Source organism: Agelaius phoeniceus, chromosome Z (assembly GCF_051311805.1).
Source record: "Agelaius phoeniceus isolate bAgePho1 chromosome Z, bAgePho1.hap1, whole genome shotgun sequence".
Classification (NCBI taxonomy): domain Eukaryota; kingdom Metazoa; phylum Chordata; class Aves; order Passeriformes; family Icteridae; genus Agelaius; species Agelaius phoeniceus.
This window is the reverse complement of record NC_135303.1, coordinates 78,376,136-78,403,324: the sequence shown is the minus strand read 5'-3', so window position 1 is coordinate 78,403,324 and position 27,189 is coordinate 78,376,136. Positions and strand designations below refer to the sequence as shown.

At 46.1% G+C, this 27,189-nt stretch overlaps 1 protein-coding gene across 3 annotated transcripts; it reads left to right on the top strand.

The window, feature by feature from the left end:
• The first annotated feature begins 8,589 nt into the window (after nucleotides 1–8,589).
• ISL1 (ISL LIM homeobox 1) lies at nucleotides 8,590–21,967 on the top strand. 3 transcript variants are annotated; one of them, XM_077171737.1, is made up of 7 exons: nucleotides 8,590–8,862; nucleotides 8,990–9,098; nucleotides 9,974–10,163; nucleotides 13,027–13,286; nucleotides 15,288–15,571; nucleotides 17,022–17,189; nucleotides 19,475–21,967. In XM_077171737.1, the coding sequence occupies exons 2-7, from the start codon at nucleotides 9,071–9,073 to the stop codon at nucleotides 19,589–19,591; spliced, it is 1,047 nt and encodes a 348-aa protein (XP_077027852.1). In that variant the 5' UTR covers nucleotides 8,590–8,862; nucleotides 8,990–9,070; the 3' UTR covers nucleotides 19,592–21,967. The 3 variants fall into 3 exon arrangements, with proteins under 3 accessions (XP_077027852.1, XP_077027851.1, XP_054508165.2); XM_077171736.1 differs by having other exon boundaries at nucleotides 15,285–15,571; XM_054652190.2 differs by lacking the exon at nucleotides 8,590–8,862 and having other exon boundaries at nucleotides 8,901–9,098; nucleotides 15,285–15,571.
• Nucleotides 21,968–27,189: the final 5,222 nt, after the last annotated feature.

Sequence of the window (27,189 nt, the reverse complement as noted above, 5' to 3'; positions counted from 1 at the left end):
GTCGTTGACCTTTAATGGAGCAGTGCTGATTCACATCAAGTTTTTATAGGCCTGCAAGTTTCTGCACATATGTGGAGCAGGGGTCCTCTTTGACCTACAGGAGTTACAGAAAGAGACATTTTTGGGGAGGGAGGTTTAGTGGATATTTTCCTTTATAAGAGCAGTGCTTTTTTAAAAACAAAACAAACAAACAAAAAGCATTTCCTTTATTATAAGAAAGAAATCCCACACAAATTCAAGAGTGGCAAGAAAGTAAACAATTACTATGCTGAAATTAATATAGGCATAACCATGTTTTGTCACATACACTAAGACTGATTGTACTCTGACAGAAAAATATATTTATGAAAGCGATTGGAAAACTTCTGTTGTCGAGTGTCAAATCATCATCATTAGTGGCAACATCTGATTTGTCACAGCCTCAGTGTCAATTAGAAACACACTCTGGAAAGAAGCTTTTGTCTTTCTATTTTCTTGCCCTGCTTCCATCTTCCCTCTCTTCATTCTTCATTCTGACATGTTCTTTCTTTTATATTCTTTTCACCACTGGTTTCTTCCCTTCTTCCTTATTTTCTCAATTTCCAATGACACTGCATTAAATTTCTTAAACATTTCTCTCACCTTTCCCCCTCCGTCATTCTGTTTGTTCCTCCATACATTTTTGCTCAATACATTTTTCTCCCACCCCTAAAGCCACATTCATCTTTTTTTATCATTTTCCTACATCACATTCTCTTCACTTTAACCATTCCTTATACATACATTTTATGCTACAACATGAGTCAAATGCATATGGTCTTCAGATCAAATCATATCTAGTCTCTCTCCTAGGTCCTCTATTCATTTTAGTACCCCTGACAGGAGTGGGAATGACACCAGCTCTTTACTGATGGCACTTGCAGTGTTGCCCAGAGTACATGTTGAGTACGGTCCCAAGGTTAGAACACTTTTACTGGCCTGCCTTCTCCAGTTTTGCTTTCTTTTCCAACATGTCATGAAACTGAGTGGACCAGTGCACCCCAGACAACCTACAGGCAAACTGAAAAACTGTCCTAAAGACATCAAATTTCCCCTGACCTGCAGTTCAAATACATTATATACGTAGATAGGAAATTGATACCATTTAAAAATTCCTTATCTGCCACATGTGTTTTGGCAGTGAAACTGTTAAAGCACACACTGCACTGCAGGATCTTCAGATGCTGAGTTCACCCTGTACATGTTTGTTTACCCAGGGAAACTGAAGCTGTGTGCAACACAGTTGGAAAAGTCACAATATGTGGATACAGCTAACCATACAGCCAGAAATACACACCTTACAGAGGAAGAGAACAAACGCTGACAAGCATCTCAAGCTCTTGCTACACTTAGTCATGGTACATTTCTTGTCATGAGCTGGGATGGAATACGAGATCCTGAGAAATACAAAGGAAACCACAAGTAGCTTTAATAATGATTATATGCTCCAGATGAATGACACAAACATGTAACACATGTACTGGTGGTACCTATTGCATTAATACTCTGACTTGCTTTCTATCTACATACACATAACACCCAATACCACCATATTGTATGATATGCCTTTCATCTTCCTACATAATGGATGGCACATGTCCCATTAGCAGGAAAAAAATGCTAAGCCACAAGTATATTGTGCATGCTTGTTCCTAATGTAAGAGTTATTATTTATTGATGGCTTTTATTTGCCCCTGTTCAAAAGAGAGACCACTGAACAGTGGACAACACATAAAAACTCACCTCCACAGACCCTGCTTTTGCCTTCATGCATGAAAAATATTGTACAAAGGGTCACAGTCCATCTTTAATTCATCCCACTAACATTCTGGTTGCACTACCTTTCACTTAGGATTCTCGTATTTTGTACGTAGCCACTTTAACAAGTTTATGCCTGCAGTTTTGAAAGTTGCAGTGTTAGCATTATGCAAATCCTTTTCAGTGGTTTTTGTTTTGATTTTGTTTTTATTTTTCCCTTTTGCAGTGAGGCAACCTCTCCTCCTCAGAAGTATAATAAACTGTATGTGGCTGAGATAGTCTGCCAAAATGTTCTTGTCTTTGGATGAATGAATTCTAACTTTTCCCTCTTTGAACTTGGTGTCCTTTTTGGATGTCCCTACTGCTTCTTTGTTAATTTTAACTGATTTATTTGAAGGATCTAAGCAGTGATACCTAATTTTACTGGACATAATTTTTTGTTTACATGTATTGACTCTCCTCAGATGATTAACCTAGCCTCTTTAACTTCCATGCAGATAACTCTGTGTTTGGTTTTAAAACGCATAGAAGGTTTTTCAGTTTTGGTTGCAGTTGTCAATTTTATTATGTTCATTTAAGAAGCAATAAATACACCTTATAATGAACAAAGACGGTTGGTAGATTCTCTGTTGCGTCTAAAGTAGATCGCTGCCCATCAGACAAGACTAATTCTGAAACTTAGTGTCTTCCAGTTGTTATATTCCTTCATTTGTTTGGTGTTCGCTGCCGATGTTTGAGTCTAGTTGGGTTTTTTAGTTGTTTTTTATTTTGGGGTGGGTGGTTTTTTCCGTCAAGATTTTTTGGGGGTTTTTTTGGGTTTGTTTTTTTTTTTTTTTTTTTTGTGTGTGTGTGTGTGTGTGTGGTTTTGGCTTTTTGCTTGGTGGTTTTGCTTTGTTGTCTTTTTTTATCGCCTGAAACCCCGTTGCGAAGGTCAGCGAGGCGCAGGGGAGGAAAGCGAGACTCTCGGAACGACAACCGGGCAGCGCCTTCCTCCGCACGGCGGAATTCGGACTTGGCGAGGCGCTGCGGCCGCTGCCGGAGCGGGGCAGGGCCGAGGCCGCACCGGCGAACCCACCGCGCCCGAGGGAAGGCTCTTCGCTCCCAGCACGGGTTCCTTGGGCAGCAGCAGCCGGTTCCGCCGGCACCGGGCGGGCTGGCGGCTCCCCGGTGGCCTCGGCCGCGGGCGGGCGGCCCGTACAGCCCCGCGGAGCTGCCGCCCGGCCCGGCGAGATGTGCCGGGCACCCAGCGCCCTCCGGCCGGTCCCGGCGTGCCGAGGGCGGGCAGTCCTCCCTCTATCCCTCCATCCCTCCCTGCCTCCCTGCCTGCCTCCCTCCCGCCCCCGCAGCCTTGGCGGCGGCCGCGGGCCCCGGCAGCGCCGGCGCCCTGCGCCCGCCTCGGCTGCTGCTCTGCTGCCGTGCTATGGTTACTGCCGCTGATGAGGACGACGTTATTAATTTTTTAGGTGGGGGGAGGGTGGTGTTTCGGGGTTTTTTCCTTTCCAAAGCCACACTCCAGAGACGGCGTTATGGGCTGTTTTCCTGGGACGTGAAGAAGCGACCACTGTACCAGTATTAAGGCGGGATGCTGGTTGGGGCTATTTCAGAGAGGGAAATTTCCCAAGGGAATCATCCTGTTTATGACGGGGTAGAATTGGGGTGTCCCCTACGCACATTATGGCAGGATAGACTCGTGAGGGACAGGGTTATTCCCCTGCTGGCATCCCCTCTCTCCTGCCGGTTTTGATCCTTGATGTGGGACGGGCGCCCTTTGGGACCGGCGCAGGGCCGGGCTCGGGTCGCTGCCTCCTCCCCACCGCCCACCGCGACCCCATGGCCGGCGAGGGGAGCGAAAGGGCCCGATCACCCTGGTGGGACCGCCATCAGAGCCGACACTTGAAAGTGGGCCTGAAACTCCCTCGCTGCCTTGAGATTTCTGTTCACCCCGGAGACAAAATTGCCGCTGTATTTCCTGTCCTCGAACACTTCCTGACACTGGGAAGATAACAAAGGGGAAAGTTTAAAGCAATAAACATCCCCAAAGTGCCTCGCTCCCCATGTGCGTCCGGGGCTGCCGGCGCTAACGCCAGGCAGCACTCGGCTGACGAGAAACTGGGCTTTTCCATGCCTCGGCCCGACCCGCTCTCTGACACCTCCTTAACATCTTTTGGGGACCTTCCTCTCCCCAGAATTTGGCGGGGATTTATTTTCCCCACCTGCCAAAGACCTTACTCCCCTACCTAGGCTACCCATGCCAGCATGTCCACTTCTGGCTGGATAAAAAAGCGGCTGCGGTGATGCCGGTCAGTCCTGAGGAGACGCTCCGAGTCTTCCTGAACTCCGAGAAAGGCTTTAGGAGGGAAAGGATGGCTGCGTTCTGCTTTTCTTTTATTTTCTTCCTTTTAAATTTTTTTAAATTAATCAGTAGCGGGATTTAATAAGCTTGATTGTATTATTAAAAGTCAGGAGGGTTTCCTGGGCGTGCAGAAGAAGCCCACTGACAAGTTTTCTTCTGTTTTGATAGATTTAGTGCTATTATGGTACACTTCTCCCTCACATGCAGTAGCTAAGACTTGAAGATTAAAGATCGCACACCTCTAGATGAGTCAAAGCCTACACCCCGGAGCAGCTAATTCATTTCGTGATTGATTTCCCCGCTGAGCTGTTTCCAGTTTCAGCCTTGTGCGAAACCTCTTCCCCTCTCGGCACATCCACAGCACGGGCTCCTCACCACGTTCCGCAAGACAGCGAGGGGAAATCTGACCCTCTGGGAACCACAATTCCAGACACTTCTTGCAAAGCATCTTTTTGGTCCAAAGCTCCTCAAGTTTTAAACCTTGAGCAGACTCAAGGAGACTTTCTGCGTGCCCGATTGGCGAGGCTGCGCTGAGCCACCGCCGCACTGTGGGACAAAAATAGCTCTTCCGACCGGAGTGGGAGATTCCCTGTGTCCTGCGGCCAAGTCCCTTCTTCTGAACCCCGGGACGCTGAACGTGACAAGCCCCGGAGGGGCGGCCAAGGAGCCCTGGCTACCCCTGCGCAGCCGGCGCACGGCCGCCGCAGCCCGGTACTGCCTAAGCAAGGGCATCTCACCCTTCTCTCCAACCCCTAGAGAACCCACGTCCTCTCTTCCGAAACCAGCAACACCTCCTTAATCATTTCCCAAAGCTGATTTAGCTGATTTTTTTTTTTTTTTTTTTCTCCCTTGGGAGACCGTCCTAGTTTTTGCCACTAAGCAAACCCAGGACAGAATTTATAGCGGTTCTTTACAGGACGGAAAGGGTTAATCGCCCCTGTCGGGTTGGGGTTGAGGGTTGTGATTTTCCTTTTTTTTTTTTTTTTTTGGTTTTTTTTGCCCCCGTTCCCTTCCCTCGAATGCCTATAATCTCATTTGAGCCCCTCAACGTGATGAAAGCTATTGATTTCTGTGCAGAGTCACCGACTTTTAGCAGACTTTCCCAGCCCCCATCCCAAAAGTAAATAAATACGATAGAGGGGAGGGAAAAAACATGTATTTTCGGAAGTGTCTCATATATGTACAAATCTCGGTTTACGTCTTCCCATTCACGTGTATACTGATATCCTTCACCAGGGTTTTCCTCTAAATACCTTATTCATTGAAACTGGCATTTCACTCATTATTCCACTCCCTTAAACCTGATTCTGATGCCGGCTAAATATAGAGCTTCGCCTTACTGGTAACGCAAATCGAATACACAGTAAGCAAATCAGTGGCATGGGAGGGGAAAAAACCCCTTGATCAAAGCCCTCCTTTTTTCCCAATCCTGGTTTGCGGGGCGGAGACAGGTTTCTCTCTTATTGCACATCATTTGCAACGATCAAGCTTAAAACGCCGTCACCTCTCCCAGAAGTAGTAGTTAAACCAAAAGTTAGGCGTTGGGGGTTAATACAATTACAATCAGATTGAATTATTTTCAATCAAGGGTCTAACGGTGAGAAATAAGATGTGTTATTTCAAATCTGTGAGGAGCTGTACTTTAAACAGGTCATTTTTTTTAAGATATATACAAACATCTAAGACGGGAAAAAATGCCTAGAATGCAGTACGGGAAAGCACCTTCTCTCTTCGAGTCTCATAAAATCCTGGAATTTTCTTTTTCTTAGCCACTGGGTGATTTTTTTTTTTAATTACTCGGACTTTTTTCCAGCTCGCAGCAAGCGAGGTCACCCCGGGGGGAGGTGGTGGGGTGGGGGACGGAAGGAGGCCCCTGCGTGCCCCTCGGGGAGGGGTAGAGGATGGCATTTGCAGCGCACCAGGAGGAAGGACACAAAGGTCCGAGACGCGCCCGCGGCCGCCGCGCGGGGCCGCGCTCGCTCGCCCCGCGGCCAGCAGAGGTCGCCGCGCAGCCTCCGCGCCCCGAGGGGCGGGAGGCCGGCCGGGCACCGCGCTGCCCCGCGGAGCGCTCCGCGCCAGCCCCGCACCGCGCTGCCCCGCACCGCACCATCCCCGCACCGCGCTGCCCCGCGGAGCGCTCCGCGCCAGCCCCGCACCGGGCCAGCCCCGCACCGCACCATCCCCGCACCGCGCTGCCCCGCGGAGCGCTCCGCACCATCCCCGCACCGCGCTGCCCCGCACCGCGCACCGCGCCAGCCGCGCACCGCACCGGCTCCGCACCGCACCGGCTCCGCACCCGGCCCCGCACCGCACCAGCCCCGCACCGCGCCCGGCAGCGGCAGGGCCGGCAGGGACACGAGCAGAAACCGGGCGCCGCCGCGCTCCCCGGGCCGGACGAGCGGTGCAGGGACGACCCTGCAGCTGGGGATTTCAGTGATTTTGCAGGCTATTACTGGCGGTCTGCCCCAAACTTGTGCCGGACTGTCCGAAGCTGCCCGGCTCAGAAGTCTTTCAAACTGCTTTTTGCTTTACTCAAGTAACACAGAGAATTACAGCTACTACTCTGATACATAAATGCCTAAGTATTCATAGTTACACGTATACATAATATTTGATATATACCCATGTACATAACCACCCCCACATATCTGTATACCTCCAATTTCTTGGGTGTGGAAGTGATCACCCAGAAGAGTTGCATATCACACCGTTTATTTAAACGTCGTATATGTAAATTAACTGTGTGCGCGTGTTTACAACCATATCTTTACCTCCTGACACTATCTCGAGATCATTTCAGGGTAGTTTAGTTATCTCCGCAAGCGGCAACACTGGGTCCCGCTTCTTGTTTGAAATAAACCTGGAGGGTGTGTTTGCTGCCTCAGCTTCGAAAAGAAAAACATCTTGCAAAGTAAGTTAGAAATGCAAGATGGTCCATTGACTAGTAGCTCTCTCAGCAGCATATGTGAGTTTCAGAACTATTTCTTGGCTGTTTCATCGCAATCAGACTTCCCTGTGGAAAATTATTCTGCATGAATATGGCTTTGCCTCTCTTTGACCCAAACTCGGTTGCCTCTTACAAACATGGGACATTGAAAACAAGTATATTTTCCTGATGAACAGTGATTGGAGGGCACTTCTACCCTGCGTTGATGAGGGCGGTATAATAGCCCATATGGAACAGAAGACAAAAATGGGATCTAAACAAACTCAAAGGGAACGTTTAAATCAGGGTGTGGAGAGGGGGGTGTCGGAAGAGCATGGGACAGTCGTGCTCGGGTACGGTTTGCACAGACTAAAGGACAGGCACCGAGTAGCCCAAGTGGAATCTGCCCTTTGAAAAACACACACACAAAGAAATCAGTGCCCCTGTCTAAGATGCGTTTTGCCCAGTTTGGGAAACTTTCAGAGGACTGCCTTCTGGAATCCGAGGGGCGCCGTGCGCCGCTACGCAGACGAAGGCGCGGACAGCGCACGGCACCTCTCCTGGCCGCGGCTCTCGGGTGAGGACTCCCCACATCGCCTCCAGGGAGCAGCGCCGCAGGTCCGCTCCGACAGCAAATCCGCGTCTTCTCCCCACCCCCTCCCCCTTTTTTCTTTTCTTTTATTTTTTTTTTCCCCTTATTTTTTTTTCTTATTTTCCCCCTCTTTTTTTAATAATAAGAACTTTAAGGGATTCTCTTTGTTGGAGAAAGGCAGAAGTTCTTGAGAGACAATTTAAGGTAAATATTTGTACCTTCTTCTATCTTGTGTTTAACAGAAATATTGAAGATTTTATCCATGAATTTAAGAGAAAGAGACTGGAGGAGAAACGTAAACAGTCCCATCTCGTGGCTGGGGTCGTGCTCAGCCAGCCCGCCCTACCCTCCCTCTTCAGGGGCATCTCCGCCTGGGCAAAGCAGAGCGTGGCACCCGCCGGGGAAAGATAAACGCTCCAGAGGAAAACACTTGGATTAACACCACCACCACCAAAAAACATATATATATATATATATATATATATATATATATATATATATATATATATATATATATATATACACACACATAGCCACACAAATATAGACATAGGTATATGTATACGTATATGCGTGTACATATATAAATATATGTATATGTAAATATACATATGGAAACAGTGCATGTGGCGCAGCAAGCCCGGACGGGGGAAGGGGTATAGGAGCCCGAGCGGGGGCCGGGAAGGAAAATGAAAGGTGTGACGGGAGATAAGCGACGGCGATGGAGGAGAGCGACAAGCCGAAAGTATAAAGGGAAATACAAATAAGGAGCGAGGAAAAGTTGGCCGCGCGAACCCGAGCCGGGCGGCCGCGCCGCCAGACGCTGAAATATGATAATGGGGCAGCTGCGCCGCGCGGCCCGCAGCCAATGGCCGTGCGCGGGCGTGACGTGCCCGCGCGTGACGTCGCGCCAATGGCGAGCGGGCTGAGTTGGAGCAGAGAAGTTTGAGTAAGAGATAAGGGCGAGGCGAGTGCCCGCGCCGCCAGCGCCCAGTCCGGCACCGCCGCGCCTCCGCACCGCACCCGGCACCGCACACCGCACGCCGCACCGCGCCTCCGCCGCGCCGCTCCTGAGCCGCCACTGCTCCGCACCGCTCCCGCGCCCGCGCCGCTACGCGTGGACGGATCCCGCTGCGCCCCGGCGCCGCGCCCCGCACCGCGCCTCACCGCGCGTCCCCTTCTCTCTCCGCAGCCCTGACAGTGTCTCCCACGCCGGTGGTGTTTTGTACCATTTTCTTTTTTTTTCCCCTTTTTTTTCCGATTTCGATTTTTTTTCCTTTTTTTTTTTTTTTTGCCTCTGTTAATACTTCTATTTTTTTATTATTATTATTCTTGTTTTTAGCGACAGCTTTCAAACCTACTTTGGGGTCTTAAAACGAAACCGTACACCATTTCACTGTGGACATTACACCCTCTTACAGATATGGGAGACATGGGAGACCCACCAAAAAGTAAGGCGGAATCTTTACCGTTGTTGGAATAAATGTGCTGTCTATTGTAATCGTCTCAGGCAGACGAACTGCTAAAGTGATGAACTTCATTTGAATGGTAGAGAAGGTGCCTTTGTTACCATGCCTGCATGCTTGCTCTGTCGTAGCCTTATATGTTAACAGCCTGGGGTCCTACTCTCTTTAAAAGTTTGGGGAGCAGACAGGATTTTGATGGGATCTCCAACCACGGAGCCTTAAATTCTTCTCGTGATAGACTGCGGTGAGGCTGTCTGACTATCCAGCACCTAGTCGGTCTAGGAATATTAGCATTAGACTTGCAAAAGAGAGCAAGTGACAACCGTAATGATGCTTGTTCTTGCTAGAAGCCTCGATTCCCTTCTTCTGAGGGAAAGGGCTCGGTGGGAAGTGCACCCCACCATGCTTCATCTTTTCCAGTCAGAGCCTCTTAAAATACGAAATTAAACACATAGGTACTCTCCTCGTAAGGCAGGGCGTTCAAACAAGTCAACAATAAAATAAAAATTGAACAACGTGGGAGTTTGGAGTTTTGATTCCATGCAAGGTTTTTGAAATTAGGACCTTCACTCCAAAGATTCTTCACATTTGCATTTTTAACATATGTTCCCCCTCCTTTCTAAGCAAGGCAAGATTTTGATGGCACACTACAATTACCATCCAAAAGTGTAATATTCTTTAAAAAAAACAACCTCAAAAACCCAAACCAACACCCCCCCCCCAAATATACAAACAAACAAAAAAGGCAGAAACCAAACAACGCTCCCACAATATGCTTTATAAGGGAATTACATTAAAAGTGTGTTTATCTCTGTAGGAGAGTAAACGGTTAGTCAATCATGTATTTATTTTCATTTCAGAAAAACGTCTGATTTCCCTATGTGTTGGTTGCGGCAATCAAATTCACGATCAGTATATTCTGAGGGTTTCTCCGGATTTGGAATGGCATGCGGCGTGTTTGAAGTGTGCAGAGTGTAATCAGTATTTGGACGAGACCTGTACGTGCTTTGTTAGGGATGGCAAAACCTACTGTAAAAGAGATTATATCAGGTACGCCATTTACGTTGTTTAATTGTTTGGTGAGATTTTATTTTTCTTTTAACTTTACAAATTTGACGGAGGAATTAAGAGGGAAAACTGTGAGGAAGCGGGTAAAACATAATTGGTATGTCTTTATGTGTTTTCCCATGAAAAAAGTTAGTAGCGAAGTTTTTTTTATTTCTTCTTTTCAAATGCACATATCTGTATTACTAGAACTAGGTTCGGGACCGTGTAGGACCTTTCAGAGGACTTTGGCAATGCATCCTGTGATTCTAACCAAGGGGAGAATCGTAGGTAATGAATGATATTTTCAATAGTGTAGTTACTATGAGCAACACGGAACAGATAACTTTCTAAGACGACCTGAGAAATGCATCTCTGTTTCTGCAAAGGCATAGTGGCATTCAAAAGAAAGGCACTTCAAGCATGTATGCCGTAAACATAAATACACGGGTAGGAAAAAAAATAAAAAAGTTAAAGAAAACCTTTCTTAAACTAGGCCTATCAAAAACAAAAAACAAAAAGAAAACAAAACCAAACCCCAAATTTCCTTCGGACTGGAAGATCCTTTTATGGGGATGTTAAAACCTCGACCGAAATGTTTCTTAACTAAAATAACTGACATTTAATCTTTTTTAAATATTAACCCCTTTGGTGATATCTGACTGGCTTTTCTTTCTTATCTTATCTGTACTGATGAATTAGACAGAGCAGATCAAATTGCCCATCATCTGTTCGCGAACAATTGGGTATATTTAGATAATGGAACCGCTTCCTTCCTCACATTAAAATCTGGTAACTGATAAAATGTGAGAGTTGCCAATGCTGACACTATAGAGAAACCAAAGCAGGAATTTCGAGTGTGTTTATTATTTGTACTCCTGGGTCATGCTGATCCATTTCAGTGTCGCCTACTGGGTTTGCCAAATCATAAGTTTGTGTGACACTGAGGTATGAACAATTTTTTTTTTCTGCAGAAAGTTTTGGAAGTAAATCACCTAGCCACATAAGATATCTTCTGATTTCTGTATAATTCTGAATTGAAATAAAACCCTCGAGTCCTTCCTTCTCTATTATCTCTGCACAATTTATAAGTAGTCCATTCCTTCAAGCCATTGTGAGATTATTCTCCAAGTTCTAAAATGGCAAAAACCAGAGCTTTTTTTTTTTTAAATTCTTTACTTTTTAAAGAATGCTGGAACCGTTCTCTTAAATGTTGTCCTTTCTCCAAATCCAAATGAAAGGAAAACATATGGACCAAAATGTGTTCACTTACCTTCTTATAGCACTAAGCAGAAGAAATTTGAGCAGAAAAAAAAAAAAATCAGCTCTTTTAAATTCATACGGAATACATTTAATTTGCTACAATTTAAAAAGGAAAAAGTACATTACATGCAAGATGGCTTTGAATTAGACCATGAGCCAACCTCTATGTGTCAAACCTGTGGGCAACCACTGCGCAACTTTTGTACCTATGAATGCACCTACTTTACAATCACTCTGTTCTTTTGCTGTTCAGCCGTTTTTTTTTTTTTCCTTCTCAAAACTGTGTAATTCGGGTATATGTAGTTCTGAATATAGGATTAGTACACTTCTATAGCCATAAGAGCTAAAGAAGTGTATACTCACAAGCATACGTTAGCAGACTGCGTCTCTAAGGAAGTATACTGGTGAGGAAATTGGTGGAGATAAATAGTAGCTCAGTTTTAGGAACAGTTTTCACAGTTTATGTACCAGCACATTTTTCAGTGCATGTACCCGTACATATGTGGCAAGATGTTAATTTTAACCATACCAAGGACTTCTGGCTAATAAGCACCCTGTGGGAGACGAGAGAGTGCACAGTACGACACCCGAGTTGGAGCATTTTCTTATGTTTGTCTACTGGCGGGTGAGCTGTCGTCCTCTCTTCCATGGGAGACGAGGAGCCCGCCACCCACTCCAGAAAATCATAATTTGTTTTGTGGGGCTGTCAGCGAGAGGTTGCCCTCCCATTCCTACCGGAGCGTTTGAGCCCCGGCTCAAGGTGGGAGCGTCAGGAGGAGGAGAGACGGGGCAGGGACGCTGGGGTAGAGACAAGCTGCAGAGTCAGAGCACCGAAACTACCTTTTTTTTGGGGGCGGGAGAGAGGATTTACGCTACTATACATGCAAGCTTGAGGAGGCATGTGTGTTATGCTTATATTGTTGTATTAAATTAAGCTGGTGAGAGGAGCCCAGGGGAAGAGAGCCGGCGCTGAGTTGACGGCAGCCCGCACACGCATCAAGCGGCACAAATCTTGAGTGGGTTCCGCGCGAAAAAGTATTACAATTTGGTGAAGCTGGCACGTTTGTGTCTCGGATGGCAGCTTCGGCAGTCTCGCCTTTCCCTGGTGTGCCCGGGTAGTCTAGTTCAGACCCAGGCTAGGCTAGGTCAGGTGAGGAGGCAAGGAGAGGGCAGGGATGGCCCCACTCCTGCAGCACCCGGAGCGCTGGGGCAAGAGGGAGAGGTTGGATATTCTTGGGAAGAAACGGTGCCGGCTTTTTGTTTCTTCCTACACCTCTGCCTCCCAACTCTCCTCTTTCACCGGTGTGTTTGTGGCACTCCGCCTTTTATGGCACGGGGATCGGGGCACCGACTCAGAGTGAATCCGGCTTATTCCTTTCCTCTTCTGGCTTCTGTGTTTTCCATGCTTTTTAAAGCAATGGGTTGCGTGTGGCGCGTCTACGCGGGGCCAGGGGCTGCCCACGAGCGGGAGTGAAAACCTCTTTCTTTTTCCCTTTCCTTTCTCCCCCCACTCCCCCCCCGCCCCTTCCCTGCCCTCCCCCTTCCCCCTCCCGTGCTCTCCCTGCTTCCCTCCCTTCTCCTTCTTTCTGGGCTGGGCCCTGCTCAGGTTATACGGCATCAAGTGCGCCAAATGCAGCATCGGCTTCAGCAAGAATGACTTCGTGATGCGCGCCCGCGCCAAGGTGTACCACATCGAGTGTTTTCGCTGCGTGGCCTGCAGCCGCCAGCTCATCCCCGGCGATGAATTCGCACTGCGGGAGGACGGCCTCTTCTGCCGGGCGGACCACGACGTGGTGGAGAGGGCCAGCCTGGGCGGCGGGGACCCTCTCAGCCCCCTGCATCCCGCTCGGCCGCTGCAGATGGCAGGTACCGCCCGCGCCCGGCGCCGCGGAAACCCGCGGTGTTGGCGATGCCAGGTCCCCCTCCGGGCGGCGGGGAGAGCCCCATGGTCCCAGCGGGTCCCGCGCCTCCGTGGAGAGCCGGGCCTGAGCGTGCGCGCCCGCGGAGAGGCGGCGGCGGAGGCGCGCCCCACGCTCGGGGCTGCTGCGGGTCCGGCTGCCGCGGGGAACGCCCGCGGCCGCGGAGGCGTGGGGCGGAACACCTGCGGAGGGGCCGCGCCCCGCCCGCCAGCCTGCCCTCCTCCTGCCCCCGCCGCGCACCGAGCGCGGGACTCCGCCACCACCCTCCCCGAGCCCGGGACAGCCCTGAGCCTGAGCCGGAGAGGGACGAGCCGCTGCGGAAAGCAGGTCTGAGCTTTCAGACCCCTCCGCTGCCTCAGGAGCGACCGGAGAAGCTGTTCTGAGCGCTGGAGGAAGTAGGGTCTGAAAAGAGATAGACTTCATAACTACAGGCTGGCGCTTAGGCTGTAATTTAAAACTGTCAACAAGCTAATCTTCGGTAATTGCCTTTTAAAGTGACTCTTGCCTTCTTGAAACGTTTCATGTAATTTGATGAGAATTTCATCTCAAAACTCAGCCTTGTAACTTCAGAGTCGCCCCACCTTACAACTTCATTCACACTTCCAGTTCTCGACGGGTACGTCAGACACTCAGAGACCCTTAGCTTTAGGAAGGGACACTTCTCTAAAGGCTGACTGGGCTGGACAATACAAGTGTGGCCGGCCTTTTTGCTATGCAAGTGACTGTGACTCGGAAAGTTATTTGTAAATGCAGCTATTCTAAAACGGGTTCATTTTCCTCTTCTGACCTGCTTTCAGGTGACAAATCTATATATAGGGAGAAATAATCCCGTAACTGGTCAGAGCAGAATTCTAGAGAGACTGTGCTCCCTATATCGTGTTTGTGCCATGTCTCCGAAAGGCTTAGTGTGTCGGCAGGTACAATACTGATAAGATTGGAAGCCTTCGTATTGTCGTCATCGCATTTGCTGATGTATTGTTACAATTAGAAAAGTCGGAACCCCACTGTACAAAAGCGAGCACTTCTGACTGTTAGCTAAACAGTTTTAGGAAAAAAAAAAAAAAAAACAAAAACAAATACTGTTTTTATTTTTCCCTCGACTGGGTCAGATTACACATAATAGCTACAGCTACACAACGCACAGAAGAATAGCAGATCAACAGGAACACTTAGAGCTCTTGATGCGATGCCATCTGTAGTTCTGCATTTCTTGGCAGTTTCTTCGAGTTGGTGGGCTTGCTCTCCTTTTAAAAGCACTAGATAGATACTTTTAAATTATTCATCCCAACTATAAGCAAATGCACCTACCACCTCTACTTTTTAAGATAAACCCCATCTCCCGTGCTTTGAGATACGGAGCTCTCACAGGGCTTTTTTTCCATTGGCATGGTGAAGAGGATTTGGTTTGTTTTGCTCTGGTTTGGAAGCGTCAAACTGCAGGGAGCTGTTGCACGTTAACACTGCTTCTGGCTAAAATGAGCTAGGTTCACTATACAAGAAGCAGACCCCAATTATGATTAATTTAAGTATTCTTTCATTAATTTTCGGGCCAAAATTCTCTTTGGGTGATTTGTCGAGAAATAAATATATAGAACCCTCCGGCTCCTTTCCCAGCGCACATACACCTTAGCTAACTTGCCCTCCCCTGTCAAGTTTCATACAGGTTCAAGCTTCTGTCATTAGGGGTTTTAGGGGGGTGGTTTGTTTTTGCAAATTAATTGTCTGTGGAGTCAGAAATGTCAGTCACTCCACCAGTGCATAAAGCAGAGGAGGCTGCAGCAGCTCCGATAGATCTGAGTGCTTGAATGGCCTTTGAAAGAGGGTTCATCGCCCGCCCCCCCGCCCGCCACCTTCCCCTGTCCCACCAGCTTAGATTCATAGTCTCTGCGGACTCCCTGCTTCCTACTCATGGGGATCCTGTTCCTCCCTTCCCCTTCCCTTACAGCAGAACCTATCTCTGCCAGACAGCCAGCTCTGCGGCCCCACGTCCACAAGCAGCCCGAGAAGACAACCCGAGTCCGGACTGTCCTTAATGAAAAACAGCTTCACACCTTGAGGACCTGCTACGCTGCCAACCCCAGACCTGACGCCCTCATGAAAGAGCAACTGGTAGAAATGACTGGCCTCAGCCCAAGGGTCATCAGGGTTTGGTTTCAAAACAAGCGATGCAAGGACAAAAAAAGGAGCATTATGATGAAGCAACTTCAGCAGCAGCAACCCAATGACAAAACTGTAAGTGACTTCAGCCTCTGTCCGTGTCTGCCTTAATTCCCAAGGAGAAAAGCTTGGTGTATGTCCGGCCCGGACAGCCGCAGGGCTCGGGCTGATGGTGTTAATTTTTTGCGATCTCCCTAAAAACAAAGACAACGATGCTACTTAGCCATCACCCGTTAGTTTCTGCTGTCAGTGCAATCGAAACAGACCACAGCAAGGAGCCGACTTAGGCTGCTTAAGCGTACTTAGAATTTGTGGGGCTAAGAATACGCAGTAGCTTAGACTAACTTCTCTGCAGCATGAATGAGACCTGCAGAGCTTATGGGACGTAATAAACCCAGTCTCGTCTAATACTTATACTGCAAATGCAAAGGGCTTCTTAAGGAGAAAATGAAGCCTTTGACCTCTTCAGTGTTTTTAAACAGGAGTAAATCCATAAATAAAAAATAGTTAAAAATAAAAAGTAAAAATAAAATAAGAGGATTCACTTTGTATACTACAAAGTGTGTGTACACTTTGTATACTACAAAGTGTGTGTATTTGTCAGTGCACTTACTGCAGAAAAAGACAAATGCAATGCAAATTTTTCGGAATTACCATAGTGTTTACAGGTTAATTTATATATACTTATATCAATATAGAGCTCTTTTCTGCAGATATATGCATGGGTGATGTAAACTAGCGGCCTGCATTGGGTTCAGCAGAACAAGTGATCTGTTTCCATTTTAAGCCAAATTTGTTTCTTTTTTATTGTTGTTGTAAGTCTACTTGAAGAAGAGTCTGTTACTCTCCCTGTGTATATTGACTGACCCGAGAATGACTATTAATTCATAAGGCTGCCTAATTAAGTGGAATTTAAGGAGTTTCATTTTACCCTGTTGGAATGCAATAAAACACGGTGTTATTAACTCGCCTGAACAATCTATTCGTCGAGGCTTGGAGTTATGTTGTACACTGTGCCTGCACCACAGGGCATACTGAGAGGGCTGGGGTTTTTTTTGGGTTTTTTTGGTTTTGTTTTTTTTTTTTTTTTTTTTTGAAAGAGCGCGCTAATGACGTACCCCAGGTTTGCTGTGCGCTGGATATACGATCCAGCTAAGGTCACGCAAAACAAAACCAGACTGGACGCGAACTACAGAGGGGAACAGGATTAGCCATTTCTCGTCCTGAGACGTCCATTGGCAGTCGAGATACAGAGTGCTCATGTTCAAGAGAGCTTGGGGCGGAGGGGATATGCCTTGAGACGAATAGGAGGATTAAAGGGAAAGAAAGTAAACTTCCACCGTGATAAATGCAGCGAGTAGAAACGGGCTGACCTAGAGTAGAATAGAGTGAGACATTCACAGCAGATTAACAAAGCAAATACAAGCGACCGTATAGATAAGATAGAAAGCAGTTTATTGACTCAGCGTTTATACACAATAAAGCTAACCAAGCTCATTAACATCTTTTGCCGGGCTGTTTACAGAATATCCAAGGGATGACAGGAACTCCGATGGTGGCTGCTAGTCCGGAGAGACATGACGGCGGTTTGCAGGCGAACCCCGTGGAGGTGCAGAGTTACCAGCCGCCCTGGAAAGTACTGAGTGACTTCGCATTGCAGAGTGACATAGACCAACCTGCTTTTCAGCAACTAGTAAGTGTCGGTTCCCCGCCCGAGCCAGCCGGTACCCGGGTCAGAGCAATGGGCGATTCACTCCAGGTGTCAGATGCTCTCAGAGAGACAAGCAATCCAGATTAACTGGGTTTTCCAGAAATTGCAAGGCGTACACGACTGCATCTGTAAAGGCAAAGAACTGAATTGATTTCACAGAGGTTGGTGCAAAATCGATCTTAGTGTACAGTAGAGATATTTCTTAGTTGAGTGTGAGTTTGGATAAGGCCCGACTCAGGTCAGGCCTTTATTATCATAATAGCTTGCACACTCCTGAAAACTGAAAGCACTTCACCAAAACATTCTTTATATGTCACTTAATTGTACTTATAGCTGTGAAAGCAGTTTCTAGAATTCACCCCTCCCCACTTTCAGGGTCTGATTTTGCCTTTATGCTGTAGGATGAATTTTAAATACATGATTAGTGTGAGCCACAGCCCTTGTTTTGTCAGACAAATATGACCTCTTAATTAAAATTTCAAAGTCCACGTCTTAAGCATGTACTTCGACATATAACTTTATGTATCTATATATACACATTATTCTATACACATATATAACTTACATTAAGTGTTGTTCTTTGGAGAGGAAATTGCTAGTACGTATTTAGGTGAAAAATTCAAGCCATATAGTAAACTACCTTAAGCCAAAACAAAATAGACCTTTTAGAAGAAATTCTGTCCTTAACTCACTTCCTTATGCCTATGTCACTTGGCAGCCCATATGGGACCATATCACCAACAACACTTAGGCACAACAAGGTGAGTTAAGAAGTTCAGTCTTAAGTCAGTTTCCTGGCCTAAGTCTGTTAAAACCAGATATTTAAAATAGAAAGGTACATTGTGTAGAGTATTTCGGGGATTCAGAATAACAGTTATGAAAAATTAACATGCAAATCTTTTTTTGATCTGTTGGGCTTTTTTTTCTGCTTTTTTGTTGTTGTTTTTTATTTTTTTTTTTTACACCAAGTGATGGAAGACAAAGGTTTGTAGCTGAATCTAGCACTGTGTTCAGACCTTTTTGGTTTAGTACCATGCTCTCCTGCAGAATCCCTTTTCTTTTGCCCAACAGCAGTCTGCAGTGTGTTCCCCTCGCTGGCACACTATGCTTGCTCAGGAAACTGTAGCACAGCAGCAGGGCTATTTGCATCCTCTTACATCTAAAGCAACCACTGCTTTTCCTGCTTTAATCAAGCTGTCCATCAGACAAAATACAAAAAATTATCTCCTCTGGTTACTTTACTGTTCCTTAACAAAGTACAAGAATTTAAAAATCTTTGATGCAGTGAGGTTTTGTACTTAATAGTTCAAAAAAGGAAATAAAAAAAGGCAGGATGGAAGATGGATAGTCCAAATACACATACATATATAAATAGACCATTAGATTGACAAGTTAATATTGATATATATTCAACATAATATGTGATCCTGAAAAGAGCTAAATTAAAGAATAGTCGAAGGAACAGACCATTCATTGGCCGTTCAAGACACGGCTCTAATCTGGAAAGGGCCTTAATCACAGAATTGGCCAGCTAAATAGGTGCCAAATAAATGCTTCTGGATTAACAAAGCTCCACCCTTCAAGTCATGCCTTTTCCCAGCACTACTCCTAAACTAACGGGAGCAGCGGGGCACATTAAGATGGAATAGCGTGACCTTTTTTATCAAACAGACTCTCATTCAGAAGAGATAGCACCAGCCTCGAATCGGGAATGAAAGCGGATGGCTGGTTTCAAATGCCTTCTGCTCCTGGATGCTCCTTCCAGGTTTATTTTGGTATGTGCACAAAAGGGGAAAAAAGTAATCTTTCAGTTTCATGTCAAGAAAACACATGCACTCCTACATAATTTACTAGAACATCCTCTCGGGATTGCCACTCTTGCAAGACAGGGAAGAAGGCCTCATTAATAAGTTTGTTTGTTTATTTGCTTGATTTTTTCAGTCTTTTTTTTTCCATTTTTTTTAATCTACTTTTTCTTGGTGGTTTGGCCAAAGGCCTGAAGAAGGTTCCTGTGAAGTCAATGGGGAAGCTAAACAGAGCAACCAGCAGTGACACAGCCTCCTGTGGAGATTTATCAGGCCTATTGGCTGCATGCCTTGTCTATTTATTTTTGTGTTCTTCTTTGCCTGCTACTTTTCGTTGAGTTTTACAGTTGTAGCAACAGTTCTTTTTCTTATTTTTCTTCTTTTTTTCCTCTCTCTCTCTCTCTTTTTTTTTCCTTTTTTTTTTTTTTCTTTTTTTTTTTTCTTTTTTTTTCTTTTTGGCAGGTTAATTTTTCAGAAGGAGGACCTGGTTCCAATTCTACTGGAAGTGAAGTAGCATCAATGTCCTCTCAGCTGCCAGATACACCCAACAGCATGGTAGCCAGTCCTATTGAGGCATGAGGAACATTCATTCAAATGTCTGTTGTTGTTGTTTCTGCCCTTACCCTCACCCCTGTTGAAGAGAGTGGGAAAGTGAACGTGTTGGGACTTCGAAATTTAGGGGGAAAGAATACTTAACAACCCTGTAACGAACCTAGCAAGGAACTGCTCCATGAGATGAACGGAGTCATATTTGAAAAGACAAGGTAATATGGTAGCAACACTGTGAAGACAATCATGGGATCTTACTAGAAAAAAAATACTTAAAAGAACCACAAACCCCGTGCTTTTCAATTATCAGAGGAGTATCGAAAAGACGTTTTCCAAATATAAAGGATTTGTACTCGTGGATCTCAAAAAAAAAAAAAGGAAATCTTTTCATTTGACTGCACATCTTAGGGAGAAACCAAGGTAGAGGGACTTTCTATCCGGTCCCTCCCATTCCGAATGGTGCTGTTTCTATATTGGGGATAGCCTTGCCAAAAGAAGCTCCAGTAGGTTTTCCATCGTCAGGAAAGAGACGATTCAGCCCTGCATTGCTGAAAGATTCCTTGCAGGAAGGTGGAGCTGCATTGGTTTGCAATGTTGTTTTTAGTTGATTCTTAACAAGGGGTTTTTCCTGGGTCTCTTCTAGCATGCCTGTAGCGGGGTTTTGATTTTGTTTGGTTGAGATCCACCCCCTATTAAGTGTGATGCGATTGAAAATAGGTTTTTGAATTCCTCTTTAAAGGCGAATTTATAAAAACATTGCAACAAGGTATACCTCTATTTTGCCACAAAGCGTCTCGGGATTGTGTTTGAAATGTGTCTGCCCAAGAACCTTCCCCTCCCCCAGAGATGTGTATAGTCATTGGTTATAACGACTGTTTTTCTCTCTTTCCTTTCTCTTTATCTCTCACTCTCTAGAAAAAAAAATAGGAAAAAAAGTAAAAAAAAGAAAATAGGACAAGTAAAAAGAAAAAAAAATCACTCCTTTTGTTTGCTCTTGCATTGCAAAATTATAAAGTAATTTATTATTTATTATCGGAAGACTTGCCACTTTTCATGTCAGTTGACTTTTTTTGTTTGCTGAAGTAAAAAAGAAAAAAGAAAAAAAAAAAAAAGAAAAGGTTGTACCGTGGTCTTTGAATTATATGTCTAACTCTATGTGTTTTTGTCCTTTTTCTTTCCTTAAATATGATGTGAAATAAAACTGCCATATGTAGAATTATTATATCTTCAGGACTATTTCACTAGATAAGCGTTTGGAATAGAAATAATAATAATAATGATAATAATAATAATAATAATATTAACATTAAATAATGAACAAAGTTCCCTCTTTTAAATATTTACAGGTTAGCAGCTAAAATACCTGAAATAAAATATTGCATGCAAAGCCGGTCGTTAGTGAATAAAAGGAGTGTGATATTTTATTGCAAGTATTAACGACCAGCTTGTAAATTTCCATTTCAACAACTGTATCAGGGCTAGTTGGATGCCTTAGCTTTCAATCAATAACGTTAGAAAGTCTCTTGTTCCCCCACCCCATCCCTTGCCCTTAAAAGTGATATTACTCTAGGCATGATCAGACATAACGTTAAGACATCTAAAGAACTGAGAGCTCAGGCTTTTTGCTGAGTTCTGCTATTTTTAAAAAATAATAAAAAGAAAGTGCTGTATACCAAAGCCTCGTTGTTGAGATTGTTGAAGTGACCTGTACTTTAAGTATAAGCTCCTGATAAAAGGGACGCTTTTTGCTTAACAAGTCAAGTATGACCATTATTTATCAATGTCTGCTGTCAAAACAATTAAATAATGCTGCAGGAGGAATAGTTGTGGGGATATTTCTGTCGGGGATATTGCTGTGAAATTGCACGAATATGTTCCTTATTTTCTGTCGACTTCCCTCTCTTCACTCCCTCTTTTCTTCCTTTTTTAATTTGCGGGGGAGAGGGTGGTGAAAGCTAGAAATGTGGGCGATTTCTTGGGGAAAAGTAGAAAGAAGTAAATAAAAAAAAATGGGAAAGGGTTGTTTTTGCTCCAATCCAAGTGCTCCCTAGTGCTCGCGGGCAGCACAAGACAAAGGTTCACTTTAAAACACCCTTAAGGACTGGAACATAGAGAGATTTTCAGTCTGACAAAGACAAGTTGGTTTGCATGTCAGTTACTCCAAACCCCAATGTTTTCTTAACATAACCTTCTTTTCCTTCCCTCCTCACCATCTCAGCCCACTCTGAGCAAGCTCAGCTATAGACAAACCATTTCGACAGTACAGAGAACATTAAAAAAATGTTAAAATCTAATACAAGGATTTCAATCATCCTGATTAGAAACTGGATTCATTTTGTATGCTCAAGTGTAATACATTTTTGAGTACTTGATAAATATTTAAATAAATATGAAATCTACCTTAAACTGTGTGATCAGTAACCCTTGTGTTTTCATGCAGGATCAGAGGATTGGTACGGCGCTTCGGGGGGCGGGAGGGAGAAGGGGTATCATTTCTGCCCGGTGGTCTGACCTGTGAGTTCTTGGAGTCGCTCTTACTTGGGTGAGTTTGGAGACGGAGTCTCCGACTCGGGAGGCGCTGGAAACCTGTAAGGGCAGGGCAACCTGGGGCCCTTGGCGTTCGCCTCTTCCCGCCGGGAGGCAGGCGCGTAGGTGGCAGGAACGGGGGACACGCGGGGTCACGCAGGGCGGGGGTGACCCCGAGAGAGAGAAACCAGCACGCCGGGGGCTGCTGAGAGCTGCCCCTCTGTCCCCCGCCCCGGGAGGACCCTGGGGCGGCTGAATGCCTTTCGGCTCCGAGGGCCATGCAGGAGGGAGACTTTGGGCTGTCGGTCCTTGCGAGGGAAAGGCCCCCCCAGCCCTGCTAGGCGCCCCACGGTCCCGGCGCGCCCTCGGGGCGGCTGGGCAGCCGTGGAGATAAGCCGCCCGCCGGCAGGCAGGGATTGACGCTTGGGCTGCCAGCACAGTGTCTTGCACCTTGGAACAAACACACAGGGCAGCAGCGCGTCTTTGGAGCCGGAGCGCTGCCGCGGCTCTGCAGCTGCGGGCCGGGAGCCCACTCGGGATGTGCCTGCACACACACCCATCGCCAGGGATGTGCCTGCACACACACCCATCGCCAGGGCTGTGCCTGCACACACACCCATCGCCAGGCTCCTGCCTGCGCCCCCGCAGAGGGCCTGAGACCCCCAACCCTGTCCGGGGTAGGAAGAGTCGGGTCGCTCCCGTGGCGGCCACACCGGGGTCTCTGCATCCCCACATCCCCATGGCCACTGTGGCCCCCACACCCGCGGTCAGCCCGGAACCTCCATCCTCGAAACTTTGGTTAAACAATACTCGTCTGATTTTCAGAGGTTTTTTTTTTGTTTTTTTTTTTGTTTTTTTTTTTTTTTTTGTTTTTTTGGTTTTTTTTGTTTTTTTTTTTTTTGGGGTGGGCTTTTTTTTTTGTTTTTTTTTTTTTTTTGGTTTTTTTTTTTTTTTGTTTGGTTTTTTTTTTTTCCTTTTATGGTCTCTGATTCCCTTTTTCATTACATGCATTTGTGAGGCCCCACAAACTCTCCAGTGTTTTCCACCCCGAAGTGAATAAAGACAAACTTTCGAGTGGATCCTCCTAGTGTCTTCGGTAGAGCACTTCTTGAGCTTGGGCAGCAGCCTCTTCGTGAAATGCGTGTCCTGATGGTGCTCTGTCAGGTTTCTGCTATGATTCCTCTTTCCGGTCTGGACCGAGGGTGGCGATTAGCAGTCCCAGATCCGCCAGTTTAGCTCTTGCTGCAGCTACTCTTAATAGTGTCAAATAAGCCCCCTATAATTTCTCTGAGGACTTCGTTTGCACACACTGAGATCAATATTCAAACTCTTCTCATCTCAATATTTGTACCCAGGTTAATTAGCTCTCAGCATCCCCAGCCAACGTGGCGGTGTGACGCAGAAGCCGGGTACGTGAATTCCAGAGTTGAGATCAGTTAAACACGTCAACAGTAAGTGTTTGCATTTATATACATCTGTATGCATACATATATTAACAAATTCACGTTGGGTTACCGAAGAACGGATGCCAGGGAAGGAATAGGGGGCCTTCAGGTGATGCCAGGCCTCAGGCCGCAGTGTCCCCAGCCCCAGCACAGGGCTCGGGACCGTGCCGGGGAGGGGTCAGGGTCCTGGTGCCGAGTGGGTTTCACGGGCACTGATCTTCCCTGGCCCTCTCTACACACCCGAAACGCCGAAAGCGTTTCACGGTGAGAGATGCTGCTGCTGGGCGCTTTGCGTGCTTTAGCGGAGCTGTAAGTAGTTAATAAAGGGGCTGGGAAGAGATCCTGTTTACTGATTGTTCCTGATTGTTGTTTTCTTGATAACAGAGCAAGCCACTGAATGACTGTTTGAGTTCAGGCGCCACAAACATAAACTTAACAGCTCCCAGTGTGCCGGCCCTTCTGGAGGATCACTCCTCACCTCCCAGGGCTTGTGAAGTGCAGGAGGAGAAGCCAGTTCCCAAGGAAGCAGGCTCTGGGATGGTGGGGGTGGTGGTGGGCAGCGGAGAAAACTCGCCTGTATATCCGATCTTTCCATATTGCACGGTATCTGCCCTCATTAGCTAGGAGCAAAGCGTATAAAATCAATAGGTGTTTTTCTCTGAGCCTTCTACCCGTACGGGAGCTCGGGGCAGGCTCTGGATCCTGCTCTGCTCAGCATTCCAGCCGAGAGATGCTGCTTTTATATCACGCTGCAGTGTCGTGTGAATATTTCCTCAAATTTTCTTGCAGCGGCTAAGGGCACCAAACAAGTGCTTTCTCTAGGCCAGGGAGGGAGGACGAAGGAGACGAGGAGGGCACAGCCTTGCCGCGGGAGATCCGCGCCGGGTCGGCCCCGCCGGGATCGGCAGCACCGGGGCAGCAGCTCCGGCCGCGGCTGCCGCTGCACGAACCACCTGCAGCGCCGGCCCTTTCCTGGGCTGTGTGGAGCAGGGAAGAAGGAGGGGAAGGAAGGAGGGAGGTTGCAAAGCAGGAATTTTTTTCTGGAGCGTATCTTCTTCTTTGTTTTCTTCTGAAAGACAAAACAGGGGTAAGGTGTGTTTGTGGGAAAGAGACAAGACAGAAAATTTTCCAGAAATAAGTGACACCGACCAAAGCAGAACTCGACTTCTATCTCCGGGCAGACCTCGTGTGGCAGTGGGAAGAGGAAAATAGGGTGTTACTGTGGCTTTTCTTTAGGAGGGCTGTTCAGGTCGGTAGATCTCCAAGGCTAATCCAAACAAGCCGTTTGACTTGTGAGGTCCGGTGTCTAGACATAGCTGGTGACTCGGCGGCTCCTTATCTGGTTTTGGAATCAGCCAAAAGAGACTTTTCTTAATGTCCACAGCAGCACTAGGATCTGCCGGGGCCGGGGAGCCACCGCACCTCCCAGACAGGACAACAAATACACCCACCACCTGGAGGCTTTACAGCCCACTTTGTTGTTCCCGAGCCGCCGCTGCTGCGGCCCGGCCTCCCCCAGCCCCGGCCGCCGGGCAGGGATGACCGCAGGGCTGCCCAGCCAAACCCACACCGCGCTGCTGACCACTGCCGTGCCCCGCTCGCCCCCGGGCACCGACGGGCCTCCTCTGAGCAGCAGGAAGCGACAGTGCGCACCCAGGCCCCGCTGGGGTCAGAACTGCTGCCTTCTCGACCCCCATCACAACACCCCCTCCACTCTGTGTGTGTGTCTGTGTGTTTGTCACTACAAATTTTTTGGAATTTTTTTCCCCCAGCTGACGTTTTGCAGAGAATGGGTAAAATTTTCCAAACTCAGTCTTGTTCATGAACCTTAAGGAAATGATCAAAGCAAATCAATTAAACGAGAGGAAGTCAGTTTAGATAAAAGATCTTCTTTGGGACTAGAACATTGCCTTCTGTATCAGTCCTTCATGCTGGATTTGTGAATATTGCAAGCTGTAAAGCTTGTCTGAGGTGGTTAGAATCAATAAAAGCATTTAACTCAAAAGTAAGCAGCATTTGAAAGTGAAGAGAGAGGCATCTTTTGCTTGGATGTCACTCATTCCATTCAGTCATTTGGGTTTTTTTTTTTTTTTTTTGAGATTTCAAACTCTCCTGGAGTGCTGAGTGGCTGGATAGTGGGTTTTCAGATTCCTGAACAGTGCATGAGCCCATCCACTGCCCTTGCTGCTTTTCTGCTGAAATGCAAGACGATGTGCTGTGTTATTCCTCTTCAAACACTGTGCTGCTTCTCAGTGTGGTTGAGTTCAGGGCCATGATATCCCATTTTGGGAGCTGATTGCTGCAAGTATGATGCACTGATATGCTGTTTGCAGTGGATATTGTAATTGAGTCTGCTAATGTGGAATTACAAAATTTACCAGGGGGTAGGACTCTCTCTGTGCAGTTTAGGAGGGTTGTGAATAAGTGCTATTTTCTAGATTTAGTAGTTGCAAATTTCCTCATGTATAGAGGAACTTATATTCCAAAGCTTTTGAAATAATTTTTCATCAAACACATTTAAACCATTTCAAATTCCCAATAACTCAGGGAATTCAGGATAAAGAGAGCAACATTTCTCAGAAGAGGAATCTTAACCATGATCCTGGTACTCCTCTTTTTTTTTCTCATGGGTAAAATTTTGTGTTTATTTTTAACTGTCACAAATACAAGGTGTTGTTTGAAAAGTGTTAAACTTAGCAGGTATATAGAGATAATACTGACGTGTCACAGTGCATGATAAAGTAAAATATGGTGGGAATTAACTTGAAAAGTTTATGAAGGTTTTAACTACAGCCCATAAATTAACCTTTTTTACAAAGATATGATGATATGTAGAAGATCTTACAATATTTATGACACTTAAAAATACTCTAAAATTTGGAGGCCAAACATTTTTCCCCCAACTTGTAGACACAATCCGAGTTCTCAGCCATTGAAGATCTTTCCGTAAGTAATCTGAAGTAATTAATATTAGAGAACTCTAGGGAATCAGAAATTGCAGGAGCAAACTTTCCAGCTTACACAGGGCCTTCTGTGAAGTTAGTGAAAGATTTGTTGCTAACTTCTAGTGAGGCAGGAATGCAAAGCTTTGAAGGCTCAAGTCCAACTCTCATTGAAGCTAGTGACAAAACCCTCCTAGACATGCGGGTAAAAAATCAGTGTATAAAATCCGTATAGAAATTGTGTAGACTCAGTGTTTAAAAAAATCATATAAAATCACTGTTGTGATTTTGTAGGGAAAAGTAATTTCCTTTCTACCACCCTGATTCTTCTTCCATATTTTAATTTAAATGATACAATTTTCTACTATAAGACATAAAACACTATTAAGATATTAGTGTATCAGTAAAAGCATCTTGCTTGGTGTGGAAATCAGAAATAGGATAATAACCCTTCTGAATGTAGAGGATAGTGTAAAATAAAACAACCACTCCCTGTCTTGCTCATTCCTGCCTAAGGGAAATTTCGTATGTGCAAGACCTGGGGTAGGAGACTACATATAAATTACCTATGTTATATTATAAGGGAGAGAACTGTTGGCAAAACCTAATGGAATTATCCCCATACCAGGTCTGAAGGTCTAATTGGCATGTATTTCACCTCTGTGATATGAAGTAAGGAAGGTTTTGCAAGATTGACCTTACTGGTATGACTCAA